The sequence below is a fragment of the Lipophrys pholis genome (genome assembly GCF_963383615.2).
Source record: "Lipophrys pholis genome assembly, chromosome: 10".
NCBI lineage: Eukaryota > Metazoa > Chordata > Actinopteri > Blenniiformes > Blenniidae > Lipophrys > Lipophrys pholis.
In genome coordinates this window covers 31,644,077-31,670,027 of record NC_137640.1, presented here as the reverse complement: position 1 = coordinate 31,670,027, position 25,951 = coordinate 31,644,077, and the positions used below count along the sequence as shown (strand labels likewise).

Below are 25,951 nucleotides of genomic sequence, written 5' to 3'. Positions count from 1 at the left end.
TCACCCTCTGACCACCACCAACAACTCACTCTCTCACTCATTCACCCTCTGACTACCACCAACCACTCACTCTCTAACTACATTCACCCTCTGACCACCACCAACAACTCACTCTAATTACTGTCACCCTCTGACCACCACCAACCACTCACTCTCTCACTACATTCACCCTCTGACCACCACCAACAACTCACTCTCATTACAGTCACCCTCTGACCACCACCAACCACACACTCTCTCACTACATTCACCCTCTGACCACCACCAATCACTCACTCTCACTACATTCACCCTCTCACCACCACCAACCACTCACTCTCATTACAGTCACCCTCTGACCACCACCAACCACTCACTCTCTCACTACATCCACCCACTGACTACCACCAACTACTCACTCTCATTACATTCACCCACTGACTACCACCAACCACTCACTCTCTCACTCATTCACCCTCTGACTACCACCAACCACTCACTCTCTAACTACATTCACCCTCTGACCAACACCAACCACCCACTCTCTCACTGCATTCACCCTCTGACCACCACCAACCATTCACTCTCTCACTACATTCACCCTCTGACAACCACCAACCACTCACTCTCTCACCCTCTGACCACCACTAACCACTCACTCTCTCACTGCATTCACCCACTGACCACAACCAACCACTCACTCTCTCACTGGATTCACCCTCTGACCACCACCAACCATTCACTCTCTAACTACATTCACCCTCTGACCACCACCAACCACTCACTCTCTCACCCTCTGACCACCACCAACCACTCACTCTCTAACTACATTCACCCTCTGACCAACACCAACCACACACTCTCTCACTGCATTCACCCTCTGACTACCACCAACCACTCACTCTCATTACATTCACCTACTGACTACCACCAACCACTCACTCTCTCACTGCATTCACCCTCTGACCACCACCAACCATTCACTCTGTCACTACATTCACCCTCTGACCACCACCAACCACTCACTCTCTCACCCTCTGACCACCACTAACCACTCACCCTCTCACTACATTCACCCTCTGACCACCAACAAGCACTCACCCTCTCACTCATTCACCCTCTGACCACCACCAACCACTCACTCTCTAACTACACTCACCCTCTGACCACCAGCAACCACTCACTCTCTCAATGCATTCACCCTCTGACAACCACCAACCACTCACTCTGTCACTACATCCACCCTCTGACCACCACCAACCACTCACTCTCTCACTGCATTCACCCTCTGACCACCACCAATCACTCACTCTCTCACTCATTCACCCTCTGACCACCACCAACCACTCACTCTGTCACTACATTCACCCTCTGACCACCACCAACCACTCACTCTCTCACTCATTCACCCTCTGACTACCACCAACCACTCACTCTCTAACTACATTCACCCTCTGACCAACACCAACCACCCACTCTCTCACTGCATTCACCCTCTGACCACCACCAACCATTCACTCTCTCACTACATTCACCCTCTGACCACCACCAACCACTCACTCTCTCACTACATTCACTCTCTGACCACCACCAACCACTCACTCTCTCACCCTCTGACCACCACTAACCACTCACTCTCTCACTGCATTCACCCACTGACCACAACCAACCACTCACTCTCTAACTACACTCACCTACTGGCCACCACCAACCACTCACTCTGTCACTACATTCACCCTCTGACCACCACCAACCACTCACTCTTTCACTCATTCACCCTCTGACTACCACCAACCACTCACTCTCTAACTACATTCACCCTCTGACCAACACCAACCACACACTCTCTCACTGCATTCACCCTCTGACCACCACCAACCATTCACTCTCTCACTACATTCACCCTCTGACCACCACCAACCACTCACTCTCTCACTACATTCACTCTCTGACCACCACCAACCATTCACTCTCTGACTACATTCACCCTCTGACCACCACCAACCACTCACTCTAATTACTGTCACCCTCTGACCACCACCAACCACACACTCTCTCACTACATTCACCCTCTGACCACCACCAATCACTCACTCACTCTCTCACTCCATTCACCCTCTGACCACCACCAACCACACACTCTCTCACTACATTCACCCTCTGACCACCACCAATCACTCACTCTCTCACTACATTCACCCTCTCACCACCACCGACCACTCACTCTCTCATTCATTTACCATCTGACCACCACCAACCACTCACTCTCTCACTCATTTACCATCTGACCACCACGAACCACTCACTCTCATTACAGTCACCCTCTGACCACCGCCAACCACTCACTCTCTCACTACATTCACCCTCTGACCACCACCAATCACTCACTCTCTCACTACATTCACCCTCTCACCACCACCGACCACTCACTCTCTGACTTATTCACCCTCTGACCACCACCAACCACTCACTGCATTCACCCTCTGACCACCACCAATCACTCACTCTCTCACTACATTCACCCTCTGACCACCACCAACCACTCACTCTGTCACTACATTCACCCTCTGACCACCACCAACCACTCACTCTCTCACTCATTCACCCTCTGACTACCACCAACCACTCACTCTCTAACTACATTCACCCTCTGACCAACACCAACCACACACTCTCTCACTGCATTCACCCTCTGACTACCACCAACCACTCACTCTCATTACATTCACCTACTGACTACCACCAACCACTCACTCTATCACTACATTCACCCACTGACTACCACCAACCACTCACTCTCATTACATTCACCTACTGACTACCACCAACCACTCACTCTCTCACTACATTCACCCTCTGACCACCACCAACCACTCACTCTCTCACCTTCTGACCACCACTAACCACTCACTCTGTCACTACATTCACCCTCTGACCACCACCAACCATTCACTCTCTCACTACATTCACCTTCTGACCACCACCAACCACTCACTCTCTCACCTTCTGACCACCACTAACCACTCACTACATTCACCCTCTGACCACCACCAACCACTCACTCTGTCACTACATTCACCCTCTGACCACCACCAACCATTCACTCTCTCACTACATTCACCCTCTGACCACCACCAACCACTCACTCTCTCACCCTCTGACCACCACTAACCACTCACCCTCTCACTACATTCACCCTCTGACCACCAACAAGCACTCACCCTCTCACTCATTTACCCTCTGACCACCACCAACCACTCACTCTCTCACTGCATTCACCTTCTGACCACCACCAATCACTCACTCTCTCACTGCATTCACCCTCTGACCACCACCAACCACTCACTCTGTCACTACATCCACCCTCTGACCACCACCAACCACTCACTCTCTCACTGCATTCACCTTCTGACCACCACCAATCACTCACTCTCTCACTCATTCACCCTCTGACCACCACCAACCACTCACTCTGTCACTACATTCACCCTCTGACCACCACCAACAACTCACTCTCTCACTCATTCACCCTCTGACTACCACCAACCACTCACTCTCTAACTACATTCACCCTCTGACCACCACCAACAACTCACTCTAATTACTGTCACCCTCTGACCACCACCAACCACTCACTCTCTCACTACATTCACCCTCTGACCACCACCAACAACTCACTCTCATTACAGTCACCCTCTGACCACCACCAACCACACACTCTCTCACTACATTCACCCTCTGACCACCACCAATCACTCACTCTCACTACATTCACCCTCTCACCACCACCAACCACTCACTCTCATTACAGTCACCCTCTGACCACCACCAACCACTCACTCTCTCACTACATTCACCCTCTCACCACCACCGACCACTCACTCTCTCATTCATTTACCATCTGACCACCACCAACCACTCACTCTCTCACTCATTTACCATCTGACCATAACCAACCACTCACTCTCTCACTTATTCACCCTCTGACCACCACCAACCACTCACTGCATTCACCCTCTGACAACCACCAACCACTCACTCTCATTACAGTCACCCTCTGACCACCACCAACCACTCACTCTCATTACAGTCACCATCTGACCACCGCCAACCACTCAATCTCTCACTACATTCACCCTCTGACCACCACCAATCACTCACTCTCTCACTACATTCACCCTCTGACCACCACCAACCACTCACTCTCATTACAGTCACCCTCTGACCACCACCAACCACTCACTCTCTCACTACATTCACCCTCTCACCACCACCGACCACTCACTCTCTCACTCATTTACCATCTGACCACCACCAACCACTCACTCTCTCACTCATTTACCATCTGACCACCACCAACCACTCACTCTCTCACTCATTTACCATCTGACCACAACCAACCACTCACTCTCTCACTACATTCACCCTCTGACCACCGCCAACCACTCACTCTCTCACTACATTCACCCTCTGACCACCACCAACCACTCACTCTCTCACTACATTCACCCTCTCACCACCACCGACCACTCACTCTCTCATTCATTTACCATCTGACCACCACCAACCACTCACTCTCTCACTCATTTACCATCTGACCACCACCAACCACTCACTCTCATTACAGTCACCCTCTGACCACCGCCAACCACTCACTCTCTCACTACATTCACCCTCTGACCACCACCAATCACTCACTCTCTCACTACATTCACCCTCTCACAATCACCGACCACTCACTCTCTCACTTATTCACCCTCTGACCACCACCAACCACTCACTGCATTCACCCTCTGACCACCACCAATCACTCACTCTCTCACTACATTCACCCTCTGACCACCACCAACCACTCACTCTGTCACTACATTCACCCTCTGACCACCACCAACCACTCACTCTCTCACTCATTCACCCTCTGACTACCACCAACCACTCACTCTCTAACTACATTCACCCTCTGACCAACACCAACCACACACTCTCTCACTGCATTCACCCTCTGACTACCACCAACCACTCACTCTCATTACATTCACCTACTGACTACCACCAACCACTCACTCTATCACTACATTCACCCACTGACTACCACCAACCACTCACTCTCATTACATTCACCTACTGACTACCACCAACCACTCACTCTCTCACTACATTCACCCTCTGACCACCACCAACCACTCACTCTCTCACCTTCTGACCACCACTAACCACTCACCCTCTCACTACATTCACCCTCTGACCACCACCAACCACTCACTCTGTCATTACATTCACCCTCTGACCATCACCAACCATTCACTCTCTCACTACATTCACCCTCTGACCACCACCAACCACTCACTCTCTCACCCTCTGACCACCACTAACCACTCACCCTCTCACTACATTCACCCTCTGACCACCAACAAGCACTCACCCTCTCACTCATTCACCCTCTGACCATCACCAACCACTCACTCTCTAACTACACTCACCCTCTGACCACCACCAACCACTCACTCTGTCACTACATTCACCCTCTGACCACCACCAACCACTCACTCTCTCACTCATTCACCCTCTGACTACCACCAACCACTCACTCTCTAACTACATTCACCCTCTGACCAACACCAACCACACACTCTCTCACTGCATTCACCCTCTGACCACCACCAACCATTCACTCTCTCACTACATTCACCCTCTGACCACCACCAACCACTCACTCTCTCACTACATTCACTCTCTGACCACCACCAACCATTCACTCTCTGACTACATTCACCCTCTGACCACCACCAACCACTCACTCTAATTACTGTCACCCTCTGACCACCACCAACCACACACTCTCTCACTACATTCACCCTCTGACCACCACCAATCACTCACTCACTCTCTCACTCCATTCACCCTCTGACCACCACCAACCACTCACTCTCATTACAGTCACCCTCTGACCACCACCAACCACACACTCTCTCACTACATTCACCCTCTGACCACCACCAATCACTCACTCTCTCACTACATTCACCCTCTCACCACCACCAACCACTCACTCTCTCACTCATTCACCCTCTGACCACCACCAACCACTCACTCTGTCACTACATTCACCCTCTGACCACCACCAACCACTCACTCTCTCACTCATTCACCCTCTGACTACCACCAACCACTCACTCTCTAACTACATTCACCCTCTGACCAACACCAACCACACACTCTCTCACTGCATTCACCCTCTGACCACCACCAACCATTCACTCTCTCACTACATTCACCCTCTGACCACCACCAACCACTCACTCTCTCACTACATTCACTCTCTGACCACCACCAACAACTCACTCTAATTACTGTCACCCTCTGACCACCACCAACCACTCACTCTCTCACTACATTCACCCTCTGACCACCACCAACAACTCACTCTCATTACAGTCACCCTCTGACCACCACCAACCACACACTCTCTCACTACATTCACCCTCTGACCACCACCAATCACTCACTCTCACTACATTCACCCTCTCACCACCACCAACCACTCACTCTCATTACAGTCACCCTCTGACCACCACCAACCACTCACTCTCTCACTACATCCACCCACTGACTACCACCAACTACTCACTCTCATTACATTCACCCACTGACTACCACCAACCACTCACTCTCTCACTCATTCACCCTCTGACTACCACCAACCACTCACTCTCTAACTACATTCACCCTCTGACCAACACCAACCACCCACTCTCTCACTGCATTCACCCTCTGACCACCACCAACCATTCACTCTCTCACTACATTCACCCTCTGACAACCACCAACCACTCACTCTCTCACCCTCTGACCACCACTAACCACTCACTCTCTCACTGCATTCACCCACTGACCACAACCAACCACTCACTCTCTCACTGGATTCACCCTCTGACCACCACCAACCATTCACTCTCTAACTACATTCACCCTCTGACCACCACCAACCACTCACTCTCTCACCCTCTGACCACCACCAACCACTCACTCTCTAACTACATTCACCCTCTGACCAACACCAACCACACACTCTCTCACTGCATTCACCCTCTGACTACCACCAACCACTCACTCTCATTACATTCACCTACTGACTACCACCAACCACTCACTCTCTCACTGCATTCACCCTCTGACCACCACCAACCATTCACTCTGTCACTACATTCACCCTCTGACCACCACCAACCACTCACTCTCTCACCCTCTGACCACCACTAACCACTCACCCTCTCACTACATTCACCCTCTGACCACCAACAAGCACTCACCCTCTCACTCATTCACCCTCTGACCACCACCAACCACTCACTCTCTAACTACACTCACCCTCTGACCACCACCAATCACTCACTCTCTCACTCATTCACCCTCTGACCAACACCAACCACACACTCTCTCACTGCATTCACCCTCTGACCACCACCAACCACTCACTCTCTAACTACACTCACCCTCTGACCACCACCAACCACTCACTCTCTAACTGCATTCACCCTCTGACCACCACCAACCACTCACTCTCTCACTGCATTCACCCTCTGACCACCACCAACCACTCACTCTGTCACTACATCCACCCTCTGACCACCACCAACCACTCACTCTCTCACTGCATTCACCTTCTGACCACCACCAATCACTCACTCTCTCACTCATTCACCCTCTGACCACCACCAACCACTCACTCTGTCACTACATTCACCCTCTGACCACCACCAACAACTCACTCTCTCACTCATTCACCCTCTGACTACCACCAACCACTCACTCTCTAACTACATTCACCCTCTGACCACCACCAACCACTCACTCTAATTACTGTCACCCTCTGACCACCACCAACCACTCACTCTCTCACTACATTCACCCTCTGACCACCACCAATCACTCACTCACTCTCTCACTACATTCACCCTCTGACCACCACCAATCACTCACTCACTCTCTCACTCCATTCACCCTCTGACCACCACCAACCACTCACTCTCATTACAGTCACCCTCTGACCACCACCAACCACACACTCTCTCACTACATTCACCCTCTGACCACCACCAATCACTCACTCTCTCACTACATTCACCCTCTCACCACCACCAACCACTCACTCTCATTACAGTCACCCTCTGACCACCACCAACCACTCACTCTCTCACTACATTCACCCTCTCACCACCACCGACCACTCACTCTCTCATTCATTTACCATCTGACCACCACTAACCACTCACCCTCTCACTACATTCACCCTCTGACCACCACCAACCACTCACTCTGTCACTACATTCACCCTCTGACCACCACCAACCATTCACTCTCTCACTACATTCACCCTCTGACCACCACCAACCACTCACTCTCTCACCCTCTGACCACCACTAACCACTCACCCTCTCACTACATTCACCCTCTGACCACCAACAAGCACTCACCCTCTCACTCATTCACCCTCTGACCACCACCAAACACTCACTCTCTAACTACACTCACCCTCTGACCACCACCAACCACTCACTCTCTCACTGCATTCACCCTCTGACCACCACCAACCACTCACTCTCTCACTGCATTCACCCTCTGACCACCACCAACCACTCACTCTGTCACTACATCCACCCTCTGACCACCACCAACCACTCACTCTCTCACTGCATTCACCTTCTGACCACCACCAATCACTCACTCTCTCACTCATTCACCCTCTGACCACCACCAACCACTCACTCTGTCACTACATTCACCCTCTGACCACCACCAACAACTCACTCTCTCACTCATTCACCCTCTGACTACCACCAACCACTCACTCTCTAACTACATTCACCCTCTGACCACCACCAACCACTCACTCTAATTACTGTCACCCTCTGACCACCACCAACCACTCACTCTCTCACTACATTCACCCTCTGACCACCACCAATCACTCACTCACTCTCTCACTACATTCACCCTCTGACCACCACCAATCACTCACTCACTCTCTCACTCCATTCACCCTCTGACCACCACCAACCACTCACTCTCATTACAGTCACCCTCTGACCACCACCAACCACACACTCTCTCACTACATTCACCCTCTGACCACCACCAATCACTCACTCTCTCACTACATTCACCCTCTCACCACCACCAACCACTCACTCTCATTACAGTCACCCTCTGACCACCACCAACCACTCACTCTCTCACTACATTCACCCTCTCACCACCACCGACCACTCACTCTCTCATTCATTTACCATCTGACCACCACCAACCACTCACTATCATTACAGTCACCCTCTGACCACCGCCAACCACTCACTCTCTCACTACATTCACCCTCTGACCACCACCAATCACTCACTCTCTCACTACATTCACCCTCTCACCACCACCGACCACTCACTCTCTCACTTTTTCACCCTCTGACCACCACCAACCACTCACTGCATTCACCCTCTGACCACCACCAATCACTCACTCTCTCACTCATTCACCCTCTGACTACCACCAACCACTCACTCTCTAACTACATTCACCCTCTGACCAACACCAACCACACACTCTCTCACTGCATTCACCCTCTGACTACCACCAACCACTCACTCTCATTACATTCACCTACTGACTACCACCAACCACTCACTCTATCACTACATTCACCCACTGACTACCACCAACCACTCACTCTCATTACATTCACCTACTGACTACCACCAACCACTCACTCTCTCACTACATTCACCCTCTGACCACCACCAACCACTCACTCTCTCACCTTCTGACCACCACTAACCACTCACCCTCTCACCACATTCACCCTCTGACCACCACCAACCACTCACTCTGTCACTACATTCACCCTCTGACCACCACCAACCATTCACTCTCTCACTACATTCACCCTCTGACCACCACCAACCACTCACTCTCTCACCCTCTGACCACCACTAACCACTCACCCTCTCACTACATTCACCCTCTGACCACCAACAAGCACTCACCCTCTCACTCATTCACCCTCTGACCACCACCAACCACTCACTCTCTAACTACACTCACCCTCTGACCACCACCAACCACTCACTCTCTCACTGCATTCACCCTCTGACCACCACCAACCACTCACTCTGTCACTACATCCACCCTCTGACCACCACCAACCACTCACTCTCTCACTGCATTCACCTTCTGACCACCACCAATCACTCACTCTCTCACTCATTCACCCTCTGACCACCACCAACCACTCACTCTGTCACTACATTCACCCTCTGACCACCACCAACCACTCACTCTCTCACCCTCTGACCACCACTAACCACTCACCCTCTCACTACATTCACCCTCTGACCACCAACAAGCACTCACCCTCTCACTCATTCACCCTCTGACCACCACCAACCACTCACTCTCTAACTACACTCACCCTCTGACCACCACCAACCACTCACTCTCTCACTGCATTCACCCTCTGACCACCACCAACCACTCACTCTCTCACTGCATTCACCCTCTGACCACCACCAACCACTCACTCTGTCACTACATCCACCCTCTGACCACCACCAACCACTCACTCTCTCACTGCATTCACCTTCTGACCACCACCAATCACTCACTCTCTCACTCATTCACCCTCTGACCACCACCAACCACTCACTCTCTCACTACATTCACCCTCTGACCACCACCAACAACTCACTCTCTCACTCATTCACCCTCTGACTACCACCAACCACTCACTCTCTAACTACATTCACCCTCTGACCACCACCAACCACTCACTCTCTCACTACATTCACCCTCTGACCACCACCAATCACTCACTCACTCTCTCACTCCATTCACCCTCTGACCACCACCAACCACTCACTCTCATTACAGTCACCCTCTGACCACCACCAACCACACACTCTCTCACTACATTCACCCTCTGACCACCACCAATCACTCACTCTCTCACTACATTCACCCTCTCACCACCACCAACCACTCACTCTCATTACAGTCACCCTCTGACCACCACCAACCACTCACTCTCTCACTACATTCACCCTCTCACCACCACCGACCACTCACTCTCTCATTCATTTACCATCTGACCACCACCAACCACTCACTCTCTCACTCATTTACCATCTGACCACAACCAACCACTCACTCTCTCACTTATTCACCCTCTGACCACCACCAACCGCTCACTGCATTCACCCTCTGACAACCACCAACCACTCACTCTCATTACAGTCACCCTCTGACCACCACCAACCACTCACTCTCATTACAGTCACCATCTGACCACCGCCAACCACTCACTCTCTCACTACATTCACCCTCTGACCACCACCAACCACTCACTCTCATTACAGTCACCCTCTGAGCACCACCAACCACTCACTCTCATTACAGTCACCATCTGACCACCGCCAACCACTCACTCTCTCACTACATTCACCCTCTGACCACCACCAATCACTCACTCTCTCACTACATTCACCCTCTCACCACCACCGACCACTCACTCTCTCACTCATTTACCATCTGACCACCACCAACCACTCACTCTCTCACTCATTTACCATCTGACCACCACCAACCACTCACTCTCTCACTCATTTACCATCTGACCACAACCAACCACTCACTCTCTCACTACATTCACCCTCTGACCACCGCCAACCACTCACTCTCTCACTACATTCACACTCTGACCACCACCAACCACTCACTCTCTCACTACATTCACCCTCTGACCACCACCAACCACTCACTCTCATTACAGTCACCCTCTGACCACCGCCAACCACTCACTCTCTCACTACATTCACCCTCTGACCACCACCAATCACTCACTCTCTCACTACATTCACCCTCTCACCACCACCGACCACTCACTCTCTCACTTATTCACCCTCTGACCACCACCAACCACTCACTGCATTCACCCTCTGACCACCACCAATCACTCACTCTCTCACTACATTCACCCTCTGACCACCACCAACCACTCACTCTGTCACTACATTCACCCTCTGACCACCACCAACCACTCACTCTCTCACTCATTCACCCTCTGACTACCACCAACCACTCACTCTCTAACTACATTCACCTTCTGACCACCACCAACCACTCACTCTCTCACTCATTCACCCTCTGACTACCACCAACCACTCACTCTCTAACTACATTCACCCTCTGACCACCACCAACCACTCACTGCATTCACCCTCTGACCACCACCAATCACACACTCTCTCACTGCATTCACCCTCTGACTACCACCAACCACTCACTCTCATTACATTCACCTACTGACTACCACCAACCACTCACTCTATCACTACATTCACCCACTGACTACCACCAACCACTCACTCTCATTACATTCACCTACTGACTACCACCAACCACTCACTCTCTCACTACATTCACCCTCTGACCACCACCAACCACTCACTCTCTCACCTTCTGACCACCACTAACCACTCACCCTCTCACTACATTCACCCTCTGACCACCAACCACTCACTCTGTCACTACATTCACCCTCTGACCACCACCAACCATTCACTCTCTCACTACATTCACCCTCTGACCACCACCAACCACTCACTCTCTCACCCTCTGACCACCACTAACCACTCACCCTCTCACTACATTCACCCTCTGACCACCAACAAGCACTCACCTTCTCACTCATTAATCCTCTGACCACCACCAACCAATCACTCTCTAACTACACTCACCCTCTGACCACCACCAACCACTCACTCTGTCACTACATTCACCCTCTGACCACCACCAACCACTCACTCTCTCACTCATTCACCCTCTGACTACCACCAACCACTCACTCTCTAACTACATTCACCCTCTGACCAACACCAACCACACACTCTCTCACTGCATTCACCCTCTGACCACCACCAACCATTCACTCTCTCACTAAATTCACCCTCTGACCACCACCAACCACTCACTCTCTCACTACATTCACTCTCTGACCACCACCAACCATTCACTCTCTGACTACATTCACCCTCTGACCACCACCAACCACTCACTCTAATTACTGTCACCCTCTGACCACCACCAACCACACACTCTCTCACTACATTCACCCTCTGACCACCACCAATCACTCACTCACTCTCTCACTCCATTCACCCTCTGACCACCACCAACCACTCACTCTCATTACAGTCACCCTCTGACCACCACCAACCACACACTCTCTCACTACATTCACCCTCTGACCACCACCAATCACTCACTCTCTCACAACATTCACCCTCTCACCCTCTCACCACCACCAACCACTCACTCTCTCACTCATTCACCCTCTAACCACCACCAACCACTCACTCTGTCACTACATTCACCCTCTGACCACCACCAACCACTCACTCTCTCACTCATTCACCCTCTGACTACCACCAACCACTCACTCTCTAACTACATTCACCCTCTGACCAACACCAACCACACACTCTCTCACTGCATTCACCCTCTGACCACCACCAACCATTCACTCTCTCACTACATTCACCCTCTGACCACCACCAACCACTCACTCTCTCACTACATTCACTCTCTGACCACCACCAACCATTCACTCTCTGACTACATTCACCCTCTGACCACCACCAACCACTCACTCTAATTACTGTCACCCTCTGACCACCACCAACCACACACTCTCTCACTACATTCACCCTCTGACCACCACCAATCACTCACTCACTCTCTCACTCCATTCACCCTCTGACCACCACCAACCACTCACTCTCATTACAGTCACCCTCTGACCACCACCAACCACACACTCTCTCACTACATTCACCCTCTGACCACCACCAATCACTCACTCTCTCACTACATTCACCCTCTCACCACCACCAACCACTCACTCTCATTACAGTCACCCTCTGACCACCACCAACCACTCACTCTCTCACTACATTCACCCTCTCACCACCACCGACCACTCACTCTCTCATTCATTTACCATCTGACCACCACCAACCACTCACTCTCATTACAGTCACCCTCTGACCACCGCCAACCACTCACTCTCTCACTACATTCACCCTCTGACCACCACCAATCACTCACTCTCTCACTACATTCACCCTCTCACCACCACCGACCACTCACTCTCTCACTTTTTCACCCTCTGACCACCACCAACCACTCACTGCATTCACCCTCTGACCACCACCAATCACTCACTCTCTCACTACATTCACCCTCTGACCACCACCAACCACTCACTCTGTCACTACATTCACCCTATGACCACCATCAACCACTCACTCTCTCACTCATTCACCCTCTGACTACCACCAACCACTCACTCTCTAACTACATTCACCCTCTGACCAACACCAACCACACACTCTCTCACTGCATTCACCCTCTGACTACCACCAACCACTCACTCTCATTACATTCACCTACTGACTACCACCAACCACTCACTCTCTCACTACATTCACCCTCTGACCACCACCAACCACTCACTCTCTCAACTTCTGACCACCACTAACCACTCACCCTCTCACTACATTCACCCTCTGACCACCACCAACCACTCACTCTGTCACTACATTCACCCTCTGACCACCACCAACCATTCACTCTCTCACTACATTCACCCTCTGACCACCACCAACCACTCACTCTCTCACCCTCTGACCACCACTAACCACTCACCCTCTCACTACATTCACCCTCTGACCACCAACAAGCACTCACCCTCTCACTCATTCACCCTCTGACCACCACCAACCACTCACTCTCTAACTACACTCACCCTCTGACCACCACCAACCACTCACTCTCTCACTGCATTCACCCTCTGACCACCACCAACCACTCACTCTGTCACTACATCCACCCTCTGACCACCACCAACCACTCACTCTCTCACTGCATTCACCTTCTGACCACCACCAATCACTCACTCTCTCACTCATTCACCCTCTGACCACCACCAACCACTCACTCTGTCACTACATTCACCCTCTGACCACCACCAACCACTCACTCTCTCACTCATTCACCCTCTGACTACCACCAACCACTCACTCTCTATCTACATTCACCCTCTGACCACCACCAACCACTCACTCTGATTACTGTCACCCTCTGACCACCACCAACCACTCACTCTCTCACTACATTCACCCTCTGACCACCACCAATCACTCACTCACTCTCTCACTCCATTCACCCTCTGACCACCACCAACCACTCACTCTCATTGCAGTCACCCTCTGACCACCACCAACCACACACTCTCTCACTACATTCACCCTCTGACCACCACCAATCACTCACTCTCTCACTACATTCACCCTCTCACCACCACCAACCACTCACTCTCATTACAGTCACCCTCTGACCACCACCAACCACTCACTCTCTCACTACATTCACCCTCTCACCACAACCGACCACTCACTCTCTCATTCATTTACCATCTGACCACCACCAACCACTCACTCTCTCACTCATTTACCATCTGACCACAACCAACCACTCACTCTCTCACTTATTCACCCTCTGACCACCACCAACCACTCACTGCATTCACCCTCTGACAACCACCAACCACTCACTCTCATTACAGTCACCCTCTGACCACCACCAACCACTCACTCTCATTACAGTCACCATCTGACCACCGCCAACCACTCACTCTCTCACTACATTCACCCTCTGACCACCACCAATCACTCACTCTCTCACTACATTCACCCTCTGACCACCACCAACCACTCACTCTCATTACAGTCACCCTCTGACCACCACCAACCACTCACTCTCTCACTACATTCACCCTCTCACCACCACCGACCACTCACTCTCTCACTCATTTACCATCTGACCACCACCAACCACTCACTCTCTCACTCATTTACCATCTGACCACCACCAACCACTCACTCTCTCACTCATTTACCATCTGACCACAACCAACCACTCACTCTCTCACTACATTCACCCTCTCACCACCACCGACCACTCACTCTCTCACTCTCTGACCACAACCAACCACTCACTCTCTCACTTATTCACCCTCTGACCACCACCAACCACTCACTGCATTCACCCTCTGACCACCACCAATCACTCACTCTCTCACTACATTCACCCTCTGACCACCACCAACCACTCACTCTCATTACAGTCACCCTCTGACCACCACCAACCACTCACTCTCTCACTACATTCACCCTCTGACCACCACCGACCATTCACTCTCTCACTACATTCACCCTCTGACCACCACCGACCACTCACTCTCTCACTCATTTACCATCTGACCACCGCCAACCACTCACTCACTCTCTCACTACATTCACCCTCTGACCACCACCAATCACTCACTCTCTCACTACATTCACCCTCTCACCACCACCGACCACTCACTCTCTCACTCTCTGACCACAACCAACCACTCACTCTCTCACTTATTCACCCTCTGACCACCACCAACCACTCACTGCATTCACCCTCTGACCAACACCAATCACTCACTCTCTCACTACATTCACCCTCTGACCACCACCAACCACTCACTCTCTCACTACATTCACCCTCTGACCACCACCGACCACTCACTCTCTCACTACATTCACCCTCTGACCACCACCGACCACTCACTCTCTCACTCATTTACCATCTGACCACCGCCAACCACTCACTCTCTCACTCATTCACCCTCTGACCACCACCAACCACTCACCCTCTCACTGCATTCACACAGGCAGTTGGGGCTCAATGCGTTGTAGCCATTTAGGCAGGCAAAGATAGGAATCAAACCTGCAACCTTCTGATTGGGAGACAAGTGCTCTACCAACCGAGCCCTAATGAATTGTCCGTTAACCAAATTTACAGCTCAGAGACGTAATGTCACTGGCAACGAATTCTAAAAATTTCAGCTTGCTCACAATCCGTAAGATAAGACAACTTTTTTTTTTATATTTTAAACAAAAATTTTAAGAATTTTATTTACATTTTTACAATAAAATTAAAATGTTTTAAATGTTTCGATGTTAATATTTTGAATAATCTTAATTGAACTAAATAGAAAACAGTTCATTAACTTATTTAAAATAAAAAAATTTTAAAGGATGGAAAAAATATCTAATTTGAAATAGATAAATATAAATAAATAAATACATCAATTAATAATTAAAATAACCCTAATGAATAGAAAATATTTTAAAATATTACAATTAAGAATGAAAATTTTAAACAGTCTTACAATAAAATTAAACATTATAAAAATTAAGAATTTGTAAAAAATTTATTAAAAAAAATATTAAAATAAATTAGAAAATGTAAACAGGCTTCATTGTTCATAAAAAAAGTTTGTTGTTGTTTATTTGTTTGTTTACCTTCCTGCATGGCGATGTGCGCACTAAGGTTAGCCAACTGCTGCTGTCGCAGCTCCAGATCGTCCTCCAGAGCGCTAACATTCCACTGCAGCAATACCTGAAAACACAGGCTGGCATTAGCATGTGGTTATCGCTATGGTTGCATTAAAATCCACACAAGACAAGCAATGTTATTTTTTTTATTTTATTTTTTTTTTGTTCTTCCCTTGTCCTGTTCGGCAGCTTGGGCCAACAATATGATGTGATCCAGAACCTTCGGAGTCAGAACAGATTTTGGTCTTGCAACAGGGAGAGACCTGGAGTCTCCTCCTGTTGCCTTCTCCGTCAGAAGATGGCATGGCTGCCGTACACGACCGGGGGGGAACGCACAAAGAGAGAGAGAAGAGAAAAGAGAGAAAAAGGTTGAGGGGGGAGGGGGGAGGGGGAGGGGGGAGGGGGGTAACATACAATATCCTTGTTGTGCTACATATATTATTTGCAGTTATCACACTGATCCAAATATTTTCCAACTGTTTTTTGATTAAACCAGCCTGAGCAGCTCTATCTAGACAGTAAAATGATTTCTTAGATTAACCAGCCTGAGCAGCTCTATCTAGACAGTAAAATGATTTCTTAGATTAACCAGCCTGAGCTGCTCTATCTAGACAGGAACGACAACAAAAGAGGAACATGATTTTTAAAGTTTGAGCAAATGATGATAGAGAACAAGCAACTTCAGAAGCACCTTTCATGAGGAGTGGAAGTGTGTGTGTGTGTGTGTGTGTGTGTGTGTGTGTGTGTGTGTGTGTGTGTGTGTGTGTGTGTGTGTGTGTGTGTGTGTGGGGCTTGTCCACTGGGTGTGACCGGAACTGCTGTGGGGGGACCCGTGGAGAGACCCCGGGGTCCGAGGCCATCGGGCCCGGACACCGCCACCCCGGCAGACGGAAGCCCCCCGGGCCCGGGGAGACCCCAGAGAACCACCCCAGAGAGCCCCGCCCCCGCCCAAAAAGCACCCGACGGAGAATGCAGAGAGGAATCCCCCCCAGGCAAGAGGGGCCCACAAGAGAAGGATAAAGGGCACAGGGCCCCAGGCCCCGACCCAAGCCGCCAAGCCGAGAAAAGGCCGGAGCAGGGCCCCCGGGCCGAGCGGGTCGAGAGCCCCCCCAACCCCGGCGGCGAGTCCCGCCGCACCCCCGGGAACAGGCCCACCCACCGCCCCCCCCCAACCCGGCAAGGCAGAGACGGCTACAGCCGCCGCGCCCCGGACCAGCCCCGCCCCCAGCCCCGCCCCCAGACCCAGGAAAGCGAAGGCCGGCGCAGGCCCCGGTCGGAGGACAGTCAACTCTACACCCCCAGGAGCCTCTTATCCCACCCGCCCCATGATCCTCCCCCCCGATCTTCCTGGAAGAACCCAACCCCTGACCCACCCCCCACCGACACACACACACACACACACACACACACACACACACACACACACACACACACACACACGACGGGGGGGGAGTAATGACTCTCGCCCACCCCGGCCGCCGGCCAGGCCCCCACCCGGCCACCGCGGTGTCCCAACCTCCACCAATCCAACAGCAAATGGAGAAGGAGCACCGCGCCCCAGCCCCCCCACGAGCGCCATGCCCGAGGGAGCGCGCCCCCCGCATCCCAGCCGCACTCACCCCGGGCCGGGGCGGGACCCCAGCGGGAGGTGCTGGGGGGAGCCACGTCTCCCGCCCTTCCCCCGCCCTATATGTGTGTTGGATGTATGTAAGGGTGTGTCTTTGTGTTTTGAGGAGGTGGATGCAATGTGTGTGTCTATGGTGCGGTTTAAAATTGGGGGGTAGCGGGGCCCGGGCGTTCTACCGCTGACAAGCGGCAGAACCCCGAAAGCGGCTTACCCCCTCAAGACCCTGCGTGACTAAGTGTGGTTAAAATTGTGGGTGGTGCAAAGTCGGGGGAGGACCCAGACCGCAGTTAAGTAGCCCGGACCCCCCACCTAGGCACCGCCCCACTGTTCCCTATTGTGGAGTAATATAAGGTGAGGTAAGGCAGGGAGGGTTCTGAGGGAGGGGGTCCCCCCGTCGCTAGGACCTTGGCCCAGCTGGACCCCCCGCGTTGCCCCACCCCACCCCCGAGTGGCCGGCCTAGGACCCGGGGAGCCACCCCCCCCCCAACAAGGCGCCGTAAAGGGACCTGGGCAGGGAGCCCCCACCCCACCCAATGGCCAGACAGCAGAGTCCGAGACCCGCAGGGCCCAGTGCGAGCCCAGCCGGAGGCCAGTGGCCAGGGCACCCCCCCTCATTCGCCCACACCCACACAGCCCCACCCCCCCCCCCCACACACACACACACACACACACACACACACCAGGCCCTGGAGGTCACTCTCAGTCAACCGTCCATCCAGAACCCGGAGCCCCCCCGTCCCCCGCTCCCCCCAATCCGGGAACGAGGCAGACCCGGAGCGCGGCAGCAGGGGCCAACCCGCCCCACCGGGGGAGGGGGCCAGAGGGAAGACCCACCCCCAGCGCCGCAGCGGGCACCCCCACCAGAAAGGGGGAGGCCCCGCACCCCCAGGGCCCGGACGACCCGCCCCCAACCCCCCCCCAGCCGACAGCGCAGCCGGGGCCCGACGCCCAGCCCCCCCACCACACCCCAGCGGGCCCAACCCAGGCCAGATCGTCCTCCAGAGCGCTAACATTCCACTGCAGCAATACCTGAAAACACAGGCTGACATTAGCATGTGGTTATCGCTATGGTTGCATTAAAATCCACACAAGACAAGCAATGTTAGCATTAGCCTGTGTCTGGAATACATAATGTTACACTGTTAGTAACATTAGCATTAGCCTATATCTATAAACTGTGCTTATCATTAGCATGTAGTTAACGCTGCAATAGCAACAATAGCATTCTTTTTTTAGAGAGACCTGGAAAGATAAGTTTGCATTAGCACGTAGCCAACACTGGGTTAGCAACGGTATTTCCAGCAAAATCCACGTTAACAATGTTAGCATTAGCTTGTTGCCATATTGAAACTTACCTAGCATTAGCATACAGCTAACATCAGGTTGGCAATGTTAGCTTTAGCCTCTTCCCATATACAAATACCCTAAGCATTAGCATGGAGCTAACAAAGCTAATTAAGCTAATATAGGTAGTGAAGCTAACAAAGCTAACAAACAATGGTGCCAGGAAAGCTATTTAAGCTAATACAGGTCGTCATGCTAACAAAGAAAATCCTCCTTAAGCAGTGTCTTCCAAATGCTAACAATTTGCTAAGTGAGCGGTACCAATCTGACTGTGCTAATACTGTGTTTCTGCTCATGCTAACATGACACTAACCACTAGCCCTCTATGGATCATGACCTCATCTGTTTATCTGTTAGCGCAGCGCTAACCTGAGGGACCGCAGAAAACATTCCTGTGTGCCCCGCGCGGCAGCAAACGTTAGCCAGATGTCTCACAATAGCTGGAAATTCCACAGTTTGCCCCGCAGGGGAGGGGAGGGGGCAACAACGTCAATGAGGTCAGTTAGCAGGAGGGGACAGACATGGTGAGGCAAGCTAGAATGGGATGTCCGCAGGAAGCTCCATCACTTCCTGTTGCGCGAGCAATCACTATGGCGATCTGCACTAGCTTGTTAGCATGCCTTGGTAGGTTGATGTTGTTAGCTGTTTAGCAATTTCAATTTTACCATACTGTTAGCATTAAAGCTAATGTTGTAGTCTCGCAGTTTGGCATATATTGTTCTCTTCCTTGCTAATGAAATGCTAAAGTCAGAAGTTAAGACGTTATCAGTGCTAAACTAACACATACCGTTAGCATCCTGATTGATGAAATACTAAAGTCCTAAGCTAAGAAGCTAACTATGCTATGCTAACACATACTGTCGCTAATGAAATAGTATAACCTTGCACAGTTTTGTAAGGAGTTCATTAGCAACGAAGCTAACACATAATGTTCTCGAAATAGTATAACCTTGTATGGTTGTGTTAGCATTTCATGAGCAAGGAAGCTAACAAACTGTGTTAGTTTTGCATTATTGGCTTCTTAGCATCTCATTACTGAGAAAGCTAACAAAATGTGTTAGCTTAGCATTATTACCTTAGTAACATCTCATGAGTGAGGAAGTTAACGGTACGGTTTAGCTTAGCATTATTAGCTGCTTCGCTTTCCATTAGTGAGGAAGCTTATAGCACATGTTAGCTTAGCATTATTAGCTTAGTAACATCTCATGAGTGAGGAAGTTAACAGCACGGTTTAGCTGAGCATTATTAGCTGCTTTGCTTTCCATTAGTCAGGAAGCTTATAGCACATGTAAGCTTAGCATTATTAGCTCCCTAGCTACACTTTTCAGCTTGTTAGCCTTTCATTAGCATTAAAGCTAGCAGTTCTACTCTGTGTCTCCGATAGCTAAACAAAGAATCCAACTCTGTTTCTCTCGTTTCTAAAAATAGCATCTGGCTGTGTGCCAGCGATGACGTCATTGAGGAAGAATCCTCAAATATTTTCCAAAGAACGAGAGAGAGCGAGAAAGAGAGCGAGAAAGAGAACGAGAGAGAGCGAGAAAGAGAGCGAGAAAGAGAGCGAGAAAGAGAACGAGAGAGAGCGAGAAAAAGAGCGAGAAAGAGAGCGAGAAAGAGAACGAGAGAGGGTTTTTTTTCCAGAGAGACGGAGACTTTGTGTACTTGTTGCTAACGCACAGCAAAGATGGAGGTGCTTAATGCTAACTAATGGATGAGATTGAGTTGCTACTGCTCACTAATAGACCACATGGAAGAGCTAATGCTGATTGATTAAAAAATGGAGGAGCTCATGCTAACTCAGATTGATAAAACCTTGGCATTGTAATGCTAATGCGAACTTAAAATGTGGCTATGCTAATGCTAACAGTAGTTCACATTGATAAAACTTGGAAGCTCTAATGCTAACTGTAACTCAAGCCAGAAAAATACTGAAGATGCTGATCCTAAAACAAGCTAATGCTAACACACAATGAAAGAAATCTGGGCATTCTAATGCTAATTTACCTTAAAAGCTTGACATGTTTGTGCTAACTCACACTGATAAAACCTGGATGAGCTAATGCTAAAGTTAACTCATACCAGGTGGGAAACATGTTGAAATGCACGACTGCTAATGCTAAAGCTAACATCTTTAGTGTCGAATGTTCTTGTTTTAATTTCAAATTATGTGATGTTTTTTTTTTTTTTTGTCTTTTATATGCTCTCTGTGTCTGTACTTTTATTGTATTTCATGTACTTGTCTTGCTATTGATTTGTATTTAAGAACATTCTAGTATTATTGACACTGTAAATGTATTTTATGTACTGCTACCAGGACACACTTGCAAAAGAGATTATAAATCTCAACGTGTTTCTCCTGAATATATAAAAGCACAAAATAAAAGAAATTATAAATTGCTAACAAGCTTAGTGTGAAGAATAGCAACAAAACGTGGACATGCTAGTGGCTAACGCACTTGAGGTAAAAAAATAAATGTAGAAATCCCGACATGCTAATGCTAACATGCTAAGAAACATAACAATCAGAAGGCAATGCTAAAGCTAACATGCTATTTGCAAAAATGACCCAATGTTAATGCTAACAGACTTGCCAAAGCTTGAAATCTGGCCACCGCCGCACGTTTGCTACCACTCGCCAGGGTCGTGTGAGGTTAGTCAAGCACATCTGGAACATGTTAGCTTGCGTTGTGGCAGCAGCGAGTGCGTTTGGTTTCAATTAGCAACGTGGTTTTGTAGTTTCTCCTATAGTTGCCTTTCTAGTTGCCACTCCAGTGCCCCTGTCTCCCAGCTTTTGTTTCTCCAGTTACCCCGCTAGTTGCCCCTCTGTAGCCCAGCTGTTTTGACTGCAGTTATCCCTGTAGTTGCCTTTGTAGTTGCAGCTCTTAGTTGCCCTTATTGACCAGCTGTTACCTCTGTAGTTGCCATTCTAGGTGCTCCTCTAGTTGTCCCTGTTGCCCAGTTGTTACTTCTATACTTGTGTTGCCAATCTAGTTGCCAATCTAGTTACCTCTGTCTCTGAAGTTACCCTTCCAGTTCCCCTTGTATCCCAGCTGTTATCACTCCAGTTGCCAATCTAGTTGTCTTTCTTGTTGCCACTGTAGTTGCTGCTGTTATCCAGCTGTGTCTCTTGTAGTTGCTCCCGTAGTTGCCCCTGTTGTTACAATAGTAGTTTACTGTGTTTGCCCCTGGTTGCCATGGATACTAAGTGTGTGTTGCCATGGTAACTCACTGTGTTCCTCCAGCTCTCCTTTTATAGTTGTTCCTCTGGTTGCCCCCCTGGTTGCCATATTGACTGAACATGTGTTGCCAAACCTCCTCCTCAGTTTCCGTTGTTGCAACTGTATTCGTCTCTGATTGCCATTGTCACGCAATGTGTGTTGCTGATATGCCTTCTCTAGTTACCATTCTAGTTGTCCCCTCTCTAATTGCCCCACCAGTTTCCACTCTTGTTGCTCCTCTGGTTAACTCACTTTGCATTGCTGACACACCTTCAATTGTTGCCTCCTCTACTTGCCATAATTACTCATCATATGTTGCCTGTAGTTGCCTTTCTAGTTGCCCCCCTAATTGTCGCTCTAGTTGCCCTTGTTGCCTCGATATTTACCCCTGGTTGCCATAGTATCTCAATGTGTGTTGCCATGTTGCCTGTCGTTGACTCCCTGGTTGCTCTCTCTAATTAAACTCACCATGCGTTGTTAACATGCCACCTCCAGTTGCCCTCTCCAGTTAACTCACTGTGTGTTACCTGTAGTTTCCCTTCTAGTTGCCCCTTCTAGTTGCCCTCTCTAGTTGCTTCTTCACCATGTGTTGCCGACATGCCTCCTCTAGTTGCCCTCTCTAGTTGCCTCCTCACCGTGTGTTGCCGACACTCCTTCAGCGTTGCGTTGCTCCTCTCCTGCTCATCCATCAGGAGCATTGCCTGTTGCCGGAGCCTCCCCTGCTCTGCCTGCTCCTCCTCCAGTTGCCGTTCCAATTGCGCCCGCTCGTTGCCCCACACGGCCCGCTGGCCCTCCAGTTGCACAGCGGCCTGCCGCAGGTCGCCACGGCAACGTGTTGCCCCCTTGAGGTCGGGCGACGTGGACCAGACCACGATGGTGACGAGGGAGGCCAGAGACCAGACGGAGAGCACGGCCAGGGCAACCGTTTCCCCCCGGCAACCACACGACATCCTGCTGCTGCTGAGAGAGCGGCAACGCAACTACAGCAGGGCAGAAGTAACGGCAACACAGAGGAGGAAAGAGGAGGAGCAACTAAATTCCTCCTGGAAAAAGTTTGTGAGTGGAAAAGAGAGAGTGCGGGCGAGAGACAACCGCACACAGTGAGACCGAGAGAGAGAGAGAGTGAGTCATGAGAGCGCTGAGGAATCCACGCAGCCGGGCGGGGCCCTGAATGCATCGCAGGGAAGAAAACACTGAACAGCTACTGACAGTTTGACTCATGACTAGTTTAATCTGGTTTAAAACTGGCTTCAATAGGTTTTAATCTAGTTTAAAACTGATTAAAAACTGCTTTAGGAAAGGGTTTTATTCTGGTTTTAAACTGGTTTTAAAGTGATTTCAACTGGTTTTATTCTGGTTTAAAAACTGGTTTTAATCTGGTTTGAAACTGATTTCCAAACGGCTTTAAGAACAGGTTTTAACTGGTTTTATTCTAGTTTTAAACTGCTTTTATTCTGGTTTTGAACTGATAACAAACTGGTTTTATTCTGGTGTAAAAACTGATTTTGAACTGGCTTTAATCTGGTTTGACAACTGTTTTAAATCCGGTTTGAAAACTAGTTTTAAACGGGTTTTAATCTGGTAGAATTTGTTTTCAAGTCTGATTTTGAACTGGTTTCAATTGGTTTTAAAGTATACCCATTATAAACCAGAAAAGAAACTGCTTTTAAAACATTTTAATGATGTTGAAATCTGGTTTGAAAAAGTTTTATACGGGTTTTAATCCGGTTTGAAACTGGTTTAAAAACGCGTATTAATCAGGTTTAAAAATTATTTAAAACAAGTTTGAATCTGGTCTTAAACTGGGAAACATCTGGTTTCAAACTGGTTTCAAACAGGTTTATTGTATTCAACCCGATTAAACTAGTTATGTAACGGTGTAAAAACAGGTTTCAACTGTTTTTTATTCTGGTTTTAATCTGGTTGTAGACTGGGTTTTTATCTGGTTGTAGACTGGGTTATAATCTGGTTTCGGACCAGGTTTTAATCTGGCTTTAGACTAGGTTTGAATCTGGTTTGGACTTGGTTTTAATCTGGTTTCAGAGCATCTTCCAATCTGGTTTTAGACTGGGTTCAAATCTGGTTTCAGACTGGGTTTCAATTTGGCTTCAGACCAGGTTTTAATCTCGTTTTAGACTGGGTTTTGATCTGGTTTCAGGCCAGTTTTTAATGTGGTTTTAGACTGGGTTTTAATCTGGTTTCAGACTGGGTTTCAATGTGACGTGAGACCGGGTTTTAATCTGGTTTTGGACTGGCGTTTAATCTGGTTTTGGACTGGGTTTTAATCTGGTTTTAGACTGGGTTTTAAT

The 25,951-nt window shown here is 49.8% G+C and overlaps 1 protein-coding gene across 1 annotated transcript in view; it reads right to left on the bottom strand.

Annotated features, from left to right (window-relative positions):
* The window catches only part of LOC308116098 (uncharacterized protein), a 45,726-nt gene extending 20,967 nt beyond the window's left edge, over nt 1-24,759 (bottom strand). The window contains exons 1-2 of the mRNA XM_080474087.1: nt 24,278-24,759; nt 17,424-17,520 (exon numbers count right to left, since the gene is read on the bottom strand). Coding sequence (XP_080330213.1) covers nt 17,424-17,520; nt 24,278-24,592 — 412 coding nt within the window. The 5' untranslated portion in view covers nt 24,593-24,759. The remainder of the gene's footprint in view (nt 1-17,423; nt 17,521-24,277) is intronic.
* Nucleotides 24,760-25,951: the final 1,192 nt, after the last annotated feature.